This window comes from Plecotus auritus, assembly GCF_963455305.1.
Source record: "Plecotus auritus genome assembly, chromosome: 4".
Taxonomy (NCBI): Eukaryota; Metazoa; Chordata; class Mammalia; order Chiroptera; family Vespertilionidae; genus Plecotus; species Plecotus auritus.
In genome coordinates, this window is record NC_137775.1 from 152,807,282 (window position 1) to 152,826,238 (window position 18,957).

Consider the following 18,957-nt stretch of genomic DNA (forward strand, 5'->3'; position numbering starts at 1 on the left):
AAGTGACGTTTATCTAAAAGTCTTGAGTAGAGAAGGGGGTGGTAAGATTTTTGCTTCTTTTTAGAAATTGCTGGTAATGCTAGAGGGTCAATGCTTAAATAACTAACACAAAATCCCAGAAACCCCATTGGTCAAAACTTCTTTTAGGATTTTTTTGGGGGGAGGGGCATAATTCTTTTATATGTATAAGCTTATATGGAATTACGTTGGTACAAAAAATTCTTTTTGCACAGACTTCTCCAATAAAGACTAACTAGATTTTTGATAACTAAAAGATATTTAATATGAGACATTCTTTGGATTAAATATCATTTTTGCACATGGAACAAGAAATTATTCGTCTAATTATCTAATTGTATTGAAGATATTGTCTATATTTACTACACAATTTCGCATGTTAAAATACTGATAATATTTGCTGTGTTGTGTAATGTAGCCTCTTTTGGAAATTGTTTTCCTATGATTTTCTTTGTGTCCCAGTTTCACTGTCTGAGCAGAGATGCTTTCTCATGGTTTTCCTCTTGTGGGGTGCCCAGCAGAGTTCTAGATACATGCTGAGTGTTTCATGCATTCTTGCTGATTGATGTGGAGCCTGAAGGTGCCACTCTACCTGATGCTCTTCCAGGTGGAAGAATCTTCCTTCTTTCTTCAGTCCCACCTCCTCATAAGAAGACCTCATGAAGACGGGAGGTGTTTGTCGCTTTCTTCTATAAGCGTGGACCTGTCATGTTCTGTTTCATGGGATACCAGTATCCTATGGTTGTCTTTGTTGGCTTAAAATCACTACATTTCCCCCCCTAGGAATACATTTTTTTTTTATTAAGATGTCCTGTGCCTGCATATTAAAATGTCAGCATAATCTAATTATGAGCCAAATGAGGCACAGCAGCATCTACATCACTTGATAAATTTCCATCATTTGCAGGGGACGGGTGACTTGAATCCAAACACTTCTTGACAGCCGCGATACAACACACATTCTGTAGCTCCGTACCGCAGAAGCTCGTGGGTGGAGGTGCCTCCTTTTATTCAGTTACTGCAACCCAGTTTTGAATGTGAATTCCAAAAATCTCTGTAGCTTTTGATCTGGTTGCAAAGGAGGATACCATGAGATCACTACAGGCCAGGGAAAATGTCAAAGGACTTGGTTTAGGTAGCGTTGATCAGGATTCCTTTCCATTCTTTCCTGGTCCCACTGATTTTTCACTCAGAAAAAAAGTCCAGGGACACAAAAATAAACAGACCCATGCCTAAATATTATGCATGTGATTCAAAGGAATAAGAAGAGGAGTGGTTCACAATCAATATTTTGAATATGGGCCTTTTGTTTGGATGCATACATTTCATGATCATTAAAAAAAAACTATTTGAGGATGATGAGAAATAGATTGAGTTTCCCCCCATTCATTAAAAAAACTTTTTTGGGGGGTATTGTTCTAAATATTTAAATGAGAGAATGAAACTTTTTCATAGTTGGCAACCGGAAGTGAATGGAGGCCAAAGGGCTGGTTTGTTCTTTCAAGACATTTGCATGTCCACGAGCAGAGTAGATAGGTTGGCTATCCAGAGACTAGAGAAAGTGGTACCATGCTTTTGTTTTTGTTTCCTTTTTCTTCAGGGTAAAGCTTTCTAACCTTGACATGAGTTCTGTGTTTCATTCACACTCCATTTAGTGTTATGAAATAACGTGATAGCAAAGGATGGGAAAGAAAATGAGCTCGCCCTCTTTTGACTTCCTAAGAATTGTGACCCTGAAAACATTGCTGTAACCTTAGAAACATTAGAGAGAGTTGGTGATAACAAGAAAGCGGGGTGGGGGGGGAGGGCATGAGCACAGTGGCAGCAGCAGTGACATAGGAGGGGGCACTGATGGGGGCAGAGGGCACGAGGTGGGGAGTCAGAATGTTTGTTGTTCCTGTGGCTGTGAAGCCATGGGGATAAAGTGCTCCCATAGGAAGACTGGAAAAGAAAGGGCAGGTTAAGGTAGACTGGTTTACTTGGTTTATTACAGGTGAGGAGCAGAAAGGCAATGAACAGAAACAGCATTGCAGCAGCTAGATAAAGAAATCAGAATTCTTTCTGGGTTGAAAAGAAGGTCATGACAATTTCGGCTTGGAAAATAAGGGACACAACAGTATTAGGGCACCATAAAAAGAAGATGGAATAAATACCAACATTGCTTTTGCCCTGGATAATAAAGCCTTGCATTGGTTTGGAAGCTGCAAAAGGATGGAAGCAGCTGACTAATGAAGGGACAAAAACAGGCGGAAGCATTTCTGGATGCTTCTTAAATGTAATAAAAAAAAACTAGACATCCCTGGCTTTTGTGGCTCAGTTGGTTGGAGCGTCATGCTGTGCACCAAAAGGTCACAGGTTCAATTCCTGGTCAGGGCACATACTGAAGTTGAGGGTTCCATCTCCAGTTGGGTGTGTACAGTTGGCAACCGATTGATGTTTCTCTCTTATATCTATGTTTCTCTCTCCCCCTCTTTCTTTCTCTCTCAAATTAAAGCACTAAACAAGCCACGGGCTCAGAGTGAGATTTTAATCCTGCAATGCATTTCTACCTTCCCTGTTAGAACTTCTGCTGTCTTGATCTCCATTTCTTTATATTCAGTCTTCTTATTTCCCCAAACTTGTGAGAGTAGGGCAAAACCCTAATATGCAAATCGATTGAACAGTGGAACAACTGGTCTCTATGGCACGCAGTGACCACCAGGGGGCAGATGCTCAGTGCAGGAGCTGCCTCTTGGTGGTCAGTGCACTCCCACAGGGGGAGCCCCACTCAGCCAGAAGCTGGGCTCACGGCTGGCAAGCTCAGCGGCAGTGGTGAGAGCCTCTCCTGCCTCTGCTGCAGATGGGCGATAAGGAGTGAGGGGTCCCGGACTGCAAGAGGGATGTCTGATTGTCGGGGGAGATCAGGCCTAAGCCAGCAGGCAGACATCCCCCGACGGGTCCCGGACTGCAAGAGGGTGCAGGCTGGGTTGAGGGACCTCCCTGAGTGCACGAATTTCGTGCACTGGGCCTCTAGTTTTTTATATCTCCCCACAGTGCCGAGAGTAAAGTATTCAATGAATACTTGGTTACTGAAGCATAAAAGGTATTAAGAACTGTCCTGAAATAGTTTCATTTTTTTTCAGTTTAATGAACATTAATACTCTGAAATTATACCCTGTACTATCTAGCGATAAGTGACTACTTTATTCTTACTCTATCACAGCAAAGTCATTCTAACTATACAATCTTTCAAAGGCATTTCAGTTGTTTATCCAAAAGAGGAAGAATAAAATACATAGCCCATTATTTAAAAAATTTGATGAAAATAATTGCTCAATGGCCTGCTGTCCTAACTATTTTACCCACCAACATTACTTTTACAAAGAGTTGAAGAGGATAGGGAGAAGGTATTATGTCTACTTTCCCCCTACCAGCTGCGTGCATAATTCTTGGCTTCTGTGCTCATCAAAGAGCAAGCAGACTTGAGCTCCTCTGAGATCACACACAATTTAAAACTTGCTATTCATGCTTCAGTGGTAAAGTTGGAAGGAATACACTGGCAGAACAGCGAATCAAAGGAAATCAGTAGACCGTAAATGGGAGCACCAGGGACCAAACCCATTTCACTACGCTAGGCTTCTCGATCCATTTACTCATGCTCATGTTATGCTGTGTATTTCCCTCACAGGTTGTACATTCATGCCCTTTAGATTCCTGTCCTCTAACATTTGGCAGAGATGACCTGTTAGATGGTAGAAAGAGGCACAATGAATGCACATGCAATATTAAAAACTTTTGTTGTCTAATATTTATAAAGTGCAATGAAATAATTTTAGAGGACCTTCAAATAGGATGTCAAGTGCACACATGATAATTTGTTTTATGGCTGAACTTTCAAATGGGTTCCACTGCATTAAATGAGAAGCAGAAGCCTCTGGTAGAAATAATTGGCACCTGGCTCTGGGCTGCTTTTGAAACCATTCCTTTCATGTTTGTGAGATGGAAGGATTTGGCTAACATTTACTCCCAGCTCCAAATTCTTCAGTGCCTGCATTCTAGGCTCTGAAAAAAAATCTAAACTTCAGACTCAAGATCAGATTAAATATAAAAATCCCACACATTTCTTATTATTTGGTGAAAACAAAACTAGCAACCTCTGTTGCCTCCTTCCCCATCCCAAATACATTCCTGATTTTCCTCAGTGGCAATGGTAAATAAAATTTAACCAAAAGCTGTGTTTTTTCTAGAGTTGACAACTTCTTTTTTTTAAAAGAAACGTTTAGATCAGCTGGCCCTACTATTGAGATACTATTTGAATTTCAGGACATAAAACCACACCAGATCATTTCAGCTTCAATATAATGCCTAGCGGGGTTTCAGCTATTATTCATGTAACCCTTGTTTTAGGTGGCTTTCACTTACGCCTACTTTCATAAATGGCTCTAGATTTCTCGTAGAGCTCATATGGGTCAGGCTTCCTTGGGTCAAAGGCCTCTGTTGAGTCAGGAAAGGAGCTCCTGTGAAGAGCGGGTGGGAAGGGCAGGTTCTGCGGTATGGCCGGAGCAGATAAACTCGTCTGAGGACTGCCTTGATTCTCCCATCGGTCCATGATCTGGAAAGTGAAAAAGAATAGAGAGAATGATGGACATATTCTTTCTTGCTGTTTTCTTTGTTATGTACGACAATTCTCACCTTTAAGTTAGACTTTCTTGCCCTGTGGACTTTTTTTTTTTTTTAAATTTCTTTATTGATTAAGGTATTACATATGTGTCGCCCTGTGGACTTTTCTCCCATGAAACATTTTAAATCTTTGGTGCAAGTGCCTTGAGAGAAAGGATTCTATGTCTATACAATAAAGTAGCAGTTATAAATACGAGTGGTGCCTGAATTTTGAATGCAAACTTATATAACCTTGTCACCGTGTAGGCTGGTAATTTTCAATCTCTCTGAGTCTGTTTCCCTGCCCGCCCCCCCCCCCCCCCCCCCCATAAAATAAAAGTAACATGTATCTCAAGATAATTTACATGCAAGTACTTAGAAGTATATGGAATTGTTCCTTTTCTAATATGGTCCCAATGCATGACACTATTTTTACTGAAACAGAAGAAGATAAAGTAGTCTGCACATGTTCATTTGACAGCTATACATATCCCAACAATCTCCTATTTTTAAACATTCAATCACTTTCCTTACAGTTTATAAGTAATAATACAACCATCTGGGATTTATGGATTGTTCAAAGTCATCTATGAAGCCTCATTTACTGCTAATCTGCTGGTTTCTTTCCCCAAATACGGCTGCAGTTACTACCACCACAATTTATTAAAGGTCTATGGGACATTTGCCAGTTTCCATATTCTTTCACATACAGTAACTTCTTTAATCCTCACCACAACCTTGTGAGGCAGATAAAGCAGGACTAACAGCCTTTTATCAAGGAAAAAGCCAGGTTCACTGAGATCACCTAACAGCACAACCAACTTCACCTTCATTCATTGATCAACTGATTCCTCAAACTTACCTTCTACTTTCCTGCTTTATGTAAAAATTAGATTAGGTTACTCTCTTGCCTAAAATTCTGCATTGGGTCAGCATGGTCCTCAGGAGGAAGGCCAAACTCCCTAATGGGAAGTCAGTGGCTCACCATGACCCAGATTCTGCTATTTTTCTTGTATCTGCTGATGGTCTCTCCTCTCATTTCCAAGGATCCTTTGGGTTCTTTCCTGCCTGTGAACCTTTGCATATGTTCTTAATTTCTCCTTCTACCTGCAAAGTTCATCAATTTTTCTGCTCTTCCAAATCCCTTCTTCATTTTATCTGGCTATTAGATTCAGATGAGGCATCTCCTCTTGTAGGAGATGTTCGCTGACCATTCCTGATCTGGTTACATGTCCCTCCTGGGTGTTCTTACAGCATTCTCTCCTACCCTCTCACCACGCATGCCCAACTGTAATTGCAAGTCTCCTCAAATAGATTATGTTGGGGGAAGAGCCTGCAGGGGATGCAGATTTTCTCATTGTTATATTATAATACAGAGTAAGCCAGAAAATGTTTAGTCAAAAAATATGGCCGTTTGTTCTTTTTTTCAAAACCAGTTTTGATACACACTATTTTAAGTTTGACAGAATTATAACTTTCTGTCCCCTACTGCCTGCTTCTGTTTTCACCCTGGTTATATTTTGGTCAGGGCTTTGATGCCTCTCACCTATCAAGGATAAATATTTTAAAGATGAGAGATACCATGTACTGTACAGGTCACTGTGTAGCACAAAGGTCCCTGTGACCTGCTCACCTAACTTAGACTGTGGCAGGGGCCAAGTGAACCAGCAAATTAGGAAAGAAATGGGTTACCAAAACTCCTTTCAATAAATAAGATTGGTAAGATTGGTGCTATGATCTAAATGTTTGTGTCTCCCCAAAATTCATATGCTGAAATCCTAACGCCCAAGGTGATGATGGCTTTGGGAAGTGATTAGTTCATGATGGTGGAGCCCTCATGAATGGGATTATTGTCCTTATAAAGGAAACCCCAGAGAACTCCCTAATCCCTTCTGCCAGGGAAGGTGACAGAAAAAAGACAGCCATCTAGGAAGTGAGCTCTCACCAGACACTGAATCTGAAGGTGCCTTGATCTTGGACTTCCCAGTCTCCAGATCCAAGAAAGAAATTTCTGTTGTATGTAAGCCACCCAGTCTATGGTATTTTGTTGTAACAGTCTGAAGGCACTAAGACAAGTGGCTTCATTTTCATTTGTTTTCTGTATGTGCCACCGAAAAAGATTTCATTTGAACAAAGTTTCTATAGCTAACAAAGATGTAAAACCCTTAGTCGAATTCAATTCCCTAATTTTAAGAATAATCTCTAGGACTGCAGAGAGGTCTAGTAGCTGTCAGTGACAGACCCTGGGTCAGAACCTTAAATGACTGAATGCTTTTTTACAAAATAATACATTGAGAAGAATAAATGGTAAATTTGCTTAGAGTTTTAGCTAATTATCTACCTTTTCCCCCATTTAGTAAAAATCTTTAAATCCAAACTTCATAATTCATTTGATAGCAAAATTCATTGAGGATGCTCTTCTGGGTTCCTTTGGTCATCCATTTGGGTTGTCTTTGCTATGATGGGAAGACCCACATTTGTGGTTAAAGACATATTCTTTTTTATTTTTCACTTTGACCTTAGGCACCACATGGATGCATTCTGGCTGTGACATCCCCCCTTTTGTCCCCAAATATGAAATATTAAACTCTAAAAGGTAAGTAGATTAGAAACAGTCTGAGAAGCAGTAACATCACACTTGTCATCATAGAGATGCAGCAACTCTCTAGCTCTTTCTCCCATCTTTCAGTCAGGGCTAGCTGATACCTACAGAAGTTTTGCTGGTATATGTATTGTTCATGTACAATCAATGCAGCAAACATGCTTCGGGTGAAATATTAGCATTTGTAAAATAATTCTTAAAACTACAGAACAAATAATGCTTTGGGCACTGTTTGGGAAAGCTTCTGTGGCAGATTGACAAATTTTACAATTTTGTTAGCACAGAGATGGGGGAATTAGTCAAGAGTCCAGTTGTAAAGCATTCACAACATCTTGCTGTGACATTCATCAACCCTCAAGTCACTCAGCCAGGGTTCTTAAAAGACTATAGAGCAGAAAATCACCATGCCCATGAAATTATAGAAACAGCAGACTTGCAGTCCTACAGCCCAAGCCCCAAATTGAGTTATTAGTTGCCTGCCACACAAAAGGTCACCCCTGCTCACTGCAGCTGTGGTTCTGAGCTGACAGTATCTTTTGAAGGGTGCTCTCTGTTGACTTCTCCCTACTTTCTTAGATAACCTGGTCTCTGGACTTTTGCTTTCCAGCTGGGACTCTTTATGCTCACTGTTCCTCTCAACCTTTATGAACCTAGATTCTTATCCTGTCCTCTTGCCCAGGTCATGGCCTCACTTGCTCTTCCTGGCAGTAACCTGTCTGGAGCTGTGCTAGTGGCCAGGCTTTGTCTCAACAAGGCTTCTGATTGGGCCTTGTCCAATACCAGTGGGGTCCATACTTAAGCTATGTTATAAACATCTCACTAGAGTACAGAAAAATGGAAACAGTTGTTTTCTATATCTGGGAGAAGACTTTTATCTCTGCTGCCGTTGGTAAATGAATGAACGCCTGACTGTATGAGACAGCGGTCACCTAAATATCAGTGGACAGAGCAGACATACAGTCAATAACAGGGCATCAAACAGTAGAATGGAAAAAAACAATCATGGTGGGCTGATTTTTAAAACCCTACCTTCTGATTCTAGGGTACACACTGGGAGGAGAGGGCTTGTGAATAAATGCAGGTCCTCCCCCAAACCTCATGACATACTCTGTTTGCTTCTTATAGAAGCTGGGGTAGTCTAAACATACCTACTCACTATTTTAGGGCAGGGCTGGGAGATGAAGGCATTTGGCTTGATTTTGTATTTGAAGTACGAACTTGGATCCCTTCAAGGTAAAGAGAACAAGAGCTCACTACAATTAGCATATTACTTGTTAAATGGGAAGTGGCTATCTTGATGTGAATTGGCGTAAGATGTGGATCAGTAGGACAGAGAGTGAGGGACACAGGACCAGGAGGAGGAGAGAGTGTATAAATCCGTATACTATGTGTATATATTTATATCTTTTTTAAAATGATTACTTATCAAACTATATGGTCTTTCATAAAGTGATTAATTTGTCGAGTTTACGCATAAAAGGTCTGATTGATAGGATGACTGTAGTTTATACTTAGAACTCAACAGGTAGAGGCTCTGTTTTAAGCACCACACATGGATTAACTAATAAACTTCACAACTACCACGAGTGGGGTATTATTATTGTCCCCCATTGTACAGATCTAGAACTTGAGATACTGTGAGGTTAAGCAGCACGTTGTAGGTTACAGAGCTAGAAGCAAGATTTACACCCAGGCAGGATGCCTTGAAAGCCTATACCCTAAATCACATACTATACTGCCCCTTATTATAGTCCTCAGTCCAAAGAACTTCTGACAGCTACATGGGGGACATTAATGGACAGTCATCTATCTTCACTCAGCCTAGAACCTGAAAATCCAAGCTTTAACTTTTGTATGGGTGCATGGGTTCAGGATTAATTATAAATTGAGTCCTATAAAACCTTTTTTGGAATTATTGACTATGGATGTAATTACGTAATGACAGAAAATGCTATAATTACATCAAATGGCATAATTTGTATAAAAGGGGTACATATAAGAAAATCACTAAATTGCATAATTGTAGCACCATGATGAGGTTGCAAGGTTCCTTGTTAAATTAGATAAAGGTGTGTATAACCACGGAGTACAGATTTAAATTTGGTGATAAAAGGAAGACATTATTAAGATTTTGGCCAAGATAAAACAAATTTCATTTTAAACATTTTTAAATACATCTTTCAAAATCACATGATCACTAAGTGGCTTACTAAGCCCCAATAGGTCTGGTTTTTCCATCTGATATTCTCTGTGGCCAGATGAACCAAATCCGAAACAAGGACATGCTTGGTGAGGATGCTCTGTGGCCCTGACACTGTCAGTTCCTCCTTCCAGCTCTGGGCTGCCTTGAGAGAAGCCTCAGGCATATTAGAGGCTCAACAACACTTTATTTTCACATCTTAGAACCATTTTCAAGACATGTTATTTAATTAAGCCAGTTATCACACTTGAAAAGTATGCAAAATTATATTATCTCCATTTCTACAATGAGAAAATCAAGTAGTTAAATATTTCTTCAGTAAAAGAAATAAAAGAAGCATAAAATTAACTCAAGAATTCCCTACTCACTGGCTACACTAGGGGCACTTTCTTCAAAGTTGATTACTGTCAGAGGAAAGAAAAGAAGTAGGTAGAGGATGTGATTCCCTGAGTGTTTTCGGACATGAATCACTTTGCTACAGCTCTCTTCTAGTTCTGGTTTTACACATTCCAGTCAGGGTATTCTAACACATAAAATGGGATCCTGGAAAACCAGTCCAAGCTTTTGGGACTTGGACAATTACTAGTGTCAATCTAAAAGCAAATAAAGATAATTTCTAATTGCAAAGTCAACTTGTTAACCAAGCCTTACAAAAAGATTACTAAGTCCATCAGCCTTCTACACTGGCATCAAAATCACAGGATGATTCACAAAAGAATTAGGCCCAGAGAGGTTAGGTGATGGCAGATAGATCACCAGTGTCTGAAGAAGATTCAGAAGTATGCCTTTGAGTGATTGTCAGGTTTGGTCACACACACACACACACACACACACACACACACACACACACACACACATTTTCACATACATATATATTTAGCTCTGTCTACATTAAAATGTAAATATAAATATAGAAATATATAGAGAGCTAAATTTCTTCTGGAACCAATTTAATTTGCAGGTCAAGACCTTTGGGCCTGTAATTTGCATTGTTTCTAAAAATTCCATGTTATAAAAATGATAGTATTTCGGATAGTTGGGGGTTGGGGGAAGGTTTCTAAAGTACTTTCAATATACTGTAATGAATAGTGTTTATGCTCATTTTGTAGGTATACTTATTAAAAAACAGGCAGCAATGCCTTTATAGGAAAGTAAGATGAACTATTTGTATTTGTGGGGCAAATACAAGACATAGGGACACAGGAGATTTGTTTTGACATCACGGAATCTCTGAAGTGGAAGAGATTTTGAGGTTACCCAATCACCAACTCTTGCTTAATGGGATTATAATAATAACTAGAAATAAAGGAAGAAGCATAATAATTCCAACTTACAGGCTTTGGAGATTTCCATGGAGAAAAGAAACCTGTAATAAAGAAAACAATATTTGAACTTTGAAAATATACCCTACTACCACTTATGGGTGGCATGATATTAAAATAACTGTGAGTCACTTTAAATTAGTTAACAGCAAACAATAGTAACCACAAAAAATTCTAATTTTTATAGGACTGACTGTTCTCCCACTGAGATCTTCTCGAGAGCAGATATCTATTTTATTATCCTAACACCTTAGTGTGAGCACAATGCTCTGCATGAAGAAGCAGCTCAAAGTGTTAATTGACCCAGCCATGTAACACAAAGCCATCTTTTTTTCAACTTATTGAGTCCTTTTTATTATCACAAATTGTATGGCAATTGGTCGGACTCTGTGATCCAAATGACCATTAAGGTAATTAAAAGTAAAAGACAGATTAATTCCCTTTTCTTTTTTCCTTTATTATTATTTTATCATATGGTATTAGTTTAAAAAAATGGTAGTAAAAACATAATGGAGGTAGTGGTGGAGAAGGCTGCTATACATTGGCCCTAGCAAGCCAAAACGTAATCTAGTGTACAAAAGTACTTTCTTTTCATATCATATCTTCCTTCTTTCAGCAATTTCACTCACTGTAATGTTAGGTGGCATATGATAAAATGCCCAGTAATAAATGAAATACTGAAACTATGTCACGTACATATAATATATTATCACCTTTAAAACTTGGAATTGTACAAAATGGGAATATTTGAAAACTATAACCCATTTATAGGAAATGCCTACAGAAATCTGAACACACAATTATCTAGATGCGGAATCAATCCAATGCAGGCAATACATAAATACTAATTGCATCTCAATGCACTATTGTGAAGAACTTATGCTTCATTTTACGAAAAGAGTGAAAGTTAATAATCCACCATGTCTCTTAGCTTTCCTTGGAACCCATAGTTAAAACTATTTATTTATTTATTTATTTCCAATCCTCACCTGAGGATATGTTTTTATTAATTTTAGAGAGAGAGGAAGGGAGAGAGAGAAACATCGATGTGAGAGAGAAACATTAATTGATTGCCTCTCCTTCTCACCTGACTGGGGATCAAACCCACAACTAGGTATATGCCCTAACTGGTAATTGAACCAGCATCCTTTTGGTGTATGGGATGATGCTCCAACCAACTGAGCCACCTGGCCAAGGCCAGAATTAAATTTAAAATTAAAGTGTAATAGCCATCTTACTAAGGAGATTGGTAGAATTAGCTCACTTTCTCACATACTCTGTATGTTCTTATCTCTCTTTCCAACTAATGAAAAAAAAAAATTCTGTTCAAAGTCTGGTTTGATTAATTTAATTACAAGGATTTAATCACATCCTTTTTGGTAATATCTCAGAGTGAAAAATATAAATAAATAAATACATTAATCATCTTTGATTCATTCTATAAAATGACAATTAAAGCAATTTGACTACTAACTACAAAGTGAAAAGTTTTGTAATTTATTGGACAATTAGCCATTATTTTCTGTGAAGGATAACATTTATTTGCTGTTTTATGGAATTGCCAGTAATAGTTCTTTTGAGAAATGACACTATTTATACATTCTCACAGTGCCAAAACATTCAATTATTTCCTCTACTTTCTTTCTGTTATCACCTCCCTGGAGGGCCTGAACAGATTTTGAGTGTTACTATTTTACATTTGTTCTGGGCTGGGAGTTTCTTAGACTTTGATATAGATATATTGAAAATGGTTCCTCTATTATGGAGCTCTCATCTCCACTTAGGACATTATCTTAAAAGATGATTATTTCTTCTACAGAATATGTGTAATCATCTGACCCTTCCTTAGCAGTCATGGTTTAGCAGAACTAAAATGGGCTAAAGGGACACTGGTTAAGATCAGACAAGGAGAGAGGGAGGTTTAATTTGACCACCTGTCATCATAGGCACTTTGGCTTCCAATTCTTTTAAGGCTGTTTCATTCCGTCTAACCTCACACCATTGGCATGACCCAGGACTCCTTCCCTGCGCCCATTATGGCAGTTTTTCGAGTACTTCTAATGCCGAGTTGTGCGGAAGAGGCTTTTTTCTGAGTCATTGTCAAAAAAAAAAAAAAAAAAAGCTGCTTGCTATGGAGCAAGTAATTTAGGTAGTAAGAAATTGTATCAGGATAGATTTATTTAAATATAAATAACTTATGTGATCCTTTGTGTTTCTCTGGCAAAGTATCAGTCATGCTATAAACATTTAAATTACGATGAATAGAAAACATCTATTTTGGATATACTCAATTTGGCCTTATTAAGTCAGAAGGTCAAGTTTTCTACATGATTAAACTTCAATTTTCTGCTCAACTTCGTTGGAAGAGCTACAGAAATACTGTAATAGTGTGGGCCAAACTATTATGTATTATAAATGTGCAATAATTTTTGTAGGGATGGCTCCTCTAGGAGTATATTCATTCCAATTAACATTAAAATCTCCTAAACAAAATAAAAAAATTTAAATCCTTATTTCTGCAGTTTTTCTTTTTCTGAAATCATTCTGGTTAGAGATAGATCACAGAAGCAAGATTGGCTTGGTTTGTTGAGACAATTATTTTTGGGCTCCTCATCACCCATCTTCATAGGAAACAGGAAGAGGGATATCTTCTTCTTATGTCTTTCAGAGCTAACAGTCTCTTTATAAAACTAACTTCAGAGAAAAAGAGTTTTTTAAAAATAAAATAATAGCTCCTTTATGTTTTAGTTTATTTCTGGTCTTTGTTTCCCCTACTTCTAAACTTCTTTACAGTGGCCCATGTTTTCCATACTGATCATTGATTGGCTTGTATACAAATATAAAGTTATTAATCCTGATTCTTAAGACAACAAAAGTTGAGGACCCCGAGGTATAGTTATAAGCTAACTGAAACATGAGCAGGAACATTAAAGGAAAAAATAAAATGGAAATATTTAGATGCAGCTAATAAGGACATTTAGATGCATTTAATAAAAAAGCACAAAACTGGCTCTGGTCAGTTTGGTATATGATAGTCCCATAGACCAAAAGTGGGTTTAATTCCAGAGCAGGGCACATCCTAGGTTACAGATTCTATCTCTGGTCTGGGAGTGTATGGGAGGCAACTGTTTGATGTTTCTCTCTCACATCAATGTCTCTCTCTCACATCAATAAAGACATTTCCTCAAGTGAGCATTTAAAATAAAAAAGCACAAAATTGAATTAGATTTCTAAAATCTGTCTTCTTTAGAACCCAAAATAAAACTAAAATAGATTTTTAATTCTACACCTAAAGTGAGATGGGTAGGGATACAGCAGCACAATGCAAATAGACAAGAAATGCTAGTATTTAAAAATGGAGAAAACAACAATGAGTTCATGTTGAAATTTCAGTTCTACATGTCAACTAAATACAATTTTTAATAAACTATAAGAACATGGTTGCAAGATATATTATAAAGTGCCCAGTTAAATTTAAATTTCAGATAATGAATAATTTTTTAGTATAAGAATGTCTTATATACTATACTAGAGGCCCAATGCACAAAATTCATGCAAGAGTAGGCCTTCCTTCCCCTGGCTGCCGGCACCGGCTTCCCTCACAGCCCTGGCTTCGTCCGGAAGGACATCCGGAAGGATGTCTGGTCTAATTAGCATATTATGGTATTATTATTATAGATGAGACATATTGCATAGGAGATACATAAACATTTTTTATCTGAAATTAACTTAACTGGAAATTCTGTATTTTAATTTGCTAAATCTGACTACCTATTCAGATAACATTTTATATGTCCTAGGCAACCATTTAAAAATAAAAACACCGGCCCTAGCTGGTTTGGCTGAGTAGAAATAGTATCGGCCTGTAGACTGAAGGGTCCCGAGTTCAATTCTGGTCAAGGGCACATACTAGGGTTGTGGGCTTGATCCCCGGTAGGGGGTGTGCAGGAGGCAGCTGACCAATGATTCTCTCTCATCATTGATGTTTCTATTTCTCTCTCCCTCTCCCTTCCTCTCTGAAATAAATAAAAAAATAAAAATAAAAACACCGTGTCCCAGGCAACCATTTGAAAATAAAAACAAAATCGTAATATCTCTTGCAGGTAATATTCATTCAATTCAGTAAAAAACTAACACCACAAAACAAAACCCAGAAAATATTTAATATTTCCTTTTCTTACACCCCTTCATTGTTTGATTGTCCGGAATCTTGCTTCAGAGAAACCTGAGAACATTCCCTCTGCTAACCACACTGTTGGGTTGTGCTGGTTGCCTGTTCATCAGGAGCTTTAACTAAGCTCTCACTTCACAAAGGCCCATTTTCAAATTGCTGATGACTGTTCAGCAATGTTGCTTTATCCCAAGAGGAATGTTCCACAGAGTAGCTCTTTTCAGAATCTACTTCTTCTGACACATCATATCCAAAATGAAAAAATATCAATGTATTTACAGTAGCTTTGAAGGGAGATGTCTTTGTGAGTTATTTGGTAAGAAATTTTACCAGGGGTCCTCAAACTTTTTTAACAGGGGGCCAGTTCACTGTCCCTCAGACTGCTGGAGGGCCGGACTATAGTTTTAAAAAAAAAAAACTATGAACAAATTCCTATGCGCACTGTGGGCCCGGGACGAGTCGGCTGCTAAGCAGGACAGGCAGCGGCACCCGGTGGGCTGGATAAATGTCCTCGGCGGGCCGCATGTGGCCCGCGGGCCGTAGTTTGAGGACGCCTGTTTTATTACTATCACTTACTTACACCAGGCAACAAAATAATGAACTTTCTTGAAACCACTACGATTCCAATAAGGGATCAAAATGCAATGAAGAGCAATTTAATCACAGAGTTCTATCATGATCAACTTGGAATAACACCAAGGCGGTTTTTTGCGATTTCTAAGAATTTCCCCAAACAGAATTAAATCTTTCAACATGCCTCTATACTCCACTTAGATGCCATTGTAACAACCTGGCTATTATTTAACAGGTAAGGAATGAAAGGGGAAACCAGATGATATAGGCAGGCCATTTATACAGCTTGGTCAAAAAGCTGCATTTAACCCTCTCCAAGTCTGTTCCCACTGATCGATGGGGGAAGGGACTGGACCAAGGCAATTTAGACGCATGCCCAGTAAAGGTCTGAATGACATGGAGGCAGGGTGCCTACCTGTTTGCCAGATATACCTGGGAACAAATTAGTGGCCAGGATGGGCATGGTCACTGCAAGCTTTTGGAACCTGAATATTTAAACTTCCAAACAAGGTGAGTTCACTCTGTCTCTCTTCTGTCTCTGGTGAGCAGAGTTCTTGGCTCTCCTGTGGTAGGGGGATGCGCTCCCTGCTGCCCGCGTGGGTCATGGCCATGTTGGACTCCACACATGGACTAATGGGCTTTAATCTGGCCTGAATGCTGAACTACACCAACTGCAACATGAGACAGAAGCTCTGGACACTGGCCTTCTTTCTGGCTCCTCTGGAACCCCAGCTGACCTTTTCCAGGACTGGCTGAAGGGGCAAGGGACTTGGGAATCTGAGAAATATAATTCCAGGCCAATAAAATCTTCCACAACCCATCCTCCCTAGGGACTTCTGAAAATGCTTATTTCAGTGGCACCCCAAAAACCTCCACCTTGCTCCCAGGAACAACAAGAGAGTTTCATTCTCTGGTAACATCTTGATATATTGAACTCCCATTTGCAGAATGTGAAATGGTCTCTTCTTCACCTGAAAGTATTTGCTACAACTGATGACTCTGGTTTTGAAGATTATCATTACAGTTTCAAGTATTTTAGAAGGGATTCTACAACTACTAAAAATGATAGAGATGCAGGGGAAATGCTTTCTACTTCTCTTTTTCTTTAAGTAACAGAAAAGGAATAGGAATCATTATGAAATAAAGACACATTTCACTGAAGATGTCCACAACCTGGGTTATTAAAAGCTGTGTTCTGTTATGCTTAAAAAAGAAGGAAGACAAAACAATGTGAATGTACTTAACACTATACACTTAAATATGGTTAATATGTGCATTTTATGTTCTGTATATTTTACTATGATTAAAATGTAAAGCAATAAAAAAGAAAAGGATAAAGAAGAAAGGGGGAACAGGAGTAGGTGCATATCATGTGAGGGTGAGAGAAATTAGAGAACACGAGAGAGAATTTGTTTTCATAGTCCCTGTGGAATCTTGTGGGACGATAGGACCCTCTCCTGCACATCCACACAGTTGTCCACCTCTTAAGTTATTCTTCCTTATAAAAGATTGTAAGCAAAAAAGGAAACTCCTATTCCCACTACATTTCTGAAAGTATTTCAGGGATTGCGAGACACTCTTCCAATAGAGGAAATTTAAAAAAAAAATTAATTTTAAAGTTTTCCAAAGGGGAAAAAAGCCCCAACATTTTAGAATCTCCAGTTAGGGCTAATTTGAAGGAGAAAAACACGTTTAATCTTTATGTTAAAGATCTTCCCATTTTCCCACAGCCTGGCAAATTTTCCATAAAAAAATTCAGCCTTTGGTAAATGTAAGTCAGCAGGGTAATGAATTAATTTCCATTAAAACTAGTTCAATGTTATTAACTCTTTTTTTTTTTTTCTGGTTTTTGACTGATTCATGTATTTCTGATTAAAATTCATTAAATGGGCTAGACCCTGCAGTTCCTTTAGACAATTTGCTTAAGCTATTTGAAATCCGTAAAAGGGCAATTCTTCTTAATGAAACCGACCTGGGCCAAGAACCGACCTTCTATGAAACCAGCGTGGAAGATTCACTGCTGGTGGTACCCAAACCTCATATCGCCATGCTTCCACCAAGCACAATAGTCAATTTGCAAAGAAAATGTCAAATTGGCTGCCATTTTTGGCCTGGAGAATCTGTTTTTATGTGGCTTTCTCTGCAATGCTTTATCAATGGTTCTTTCTGCATCTTTTAAATGGAAGTGTTTTTCTTACAAACACTACCAAGTGTTTTCAAATGGCCATTTCCCCCTCGCTTTGTTCCTGGTGGACAGAATAATTAGACAATTTCAAGTAATCCTGAAGAGTATCTAGAAAGGATAAGCCTATATATGTTGTCCTCTGATAACTGAAGCGGGCCCAGTGGAGGGCTTGAACAGGAGTAAAGGAATGGACTGGAAGAAGAACTGTGTCAGGGAGGCTGAATTGAGGTTTGCAGAAAATATTAACAACTACAAAGGACTTTTCTTTATGGCCTGAAGAGCAATGAAGAGAGAAATGCTCTGTATGCTTATGACACTCTGTGAACAGTTGGCAAAGAGAATGTGGAAGTGCTTGCAAATAAAAATCAGTGCTTGCAAATAAAAATTCCAATTCTGAGAGTAATATTTTTTTACAATGATGGATGTATAATGATGAATGATGAAGTATTTTTTTATTTTGAGAAAACAATCTAGAAACATCTTTTTTTTTTTTAAAAAAAAATATGGTTTAGGGAGAGGAAGGGAGAGGGAGAGAGAGACAGAAACATCAATGATGAGAGGGAATCATTGACTGGCTGCCTCCCGCACGTCTCCTACTGGGGATCAAGTTTGCAACTGGAGCATGCGTCCTGACCAGGAATCAAACCAGTGACCTCCTGAGCCACATTGGCCAGGCATAGAAACATCTTTAAGTAGTTTAAGACAGGTTAGATGTCTGTTTTGGTACTTTACATCAACATTAAATGAATATTTATTGAGTTGTGAGTGTCTCACAAGCACTATGAATTACAGCAAAAGTGAAACCTTTGACCTTTCCTCCCAAATCTTTTCTTCTCTAGTCCTTATTTCAATAGATTTCACTTGCCGCTCCAAGTTTTTAAGACAGGAACATGAAAGCCATTCTTAAAATCCCCCCTCTCTAACTTCCTTATCACCAAATTCTTTGTATTCTATTTCCAAAAACTATTTCAAATCCACTTCTCTCCATCTCCAAAGCCATCACTGTAATCCACCCCCACTCCCCATTTCTTGCCTGAACAGAGCAACAGCAAATTTGCTGATGTCACAGAATCTGATCATGCTTAAAATCCTTCAATGGATTCCCACTCCATTGAATGTAGAACACAAAACCTATATGTCCCTACATCAATTTCCCTCCCAAATATTGTTCCCTCCCAATTACTTATTCCCAAGACACCTCATGGGTTACTCTTCTTTACTCACTCAAGTTCCCTAAGTCAGGCTTTC

The 18,957-nt window shown here is 38.6% G+C and overlaps 1 protein-coding gene across 11 annotated transcripts in view; it reads right to left on the bottom strand.

Moving 5' to 3' along the window:
• The window catches only part of MAGI2 (membrane associated guanylate kinase, WW and PDZ domain containing 2), a 1,233,836-nt gene that overhangs the window by 167,012 nt on the left and 1,047,867 nt on the right, over nucleotides 1-18,957 (bottom strand). For 10 of the 11 annotated variants that reach the window (XM_080663639.1, XM_080663638.1, XM_080663637.1 and 7 more), the window contains 2 exons: nucleotides 10,793-10,824; nucleotides 4,420-4,609 (listed from right to left, as the gene is read on the bottom strand). In XM_080663639.1, coding sequence (XP_080519765.1) covers nucleotides 4,420-4,609; nucleotides 10,793-10,824 — 222 coding nt within the window. The remainder of the gene's footprint in view (nucleotides 1-4,419; nucleotides 4,610-10,792; nucleotides 10,825-18,957) is intronic. The other variant, XM_080663635.1, reaches the window with a different exon arrangement.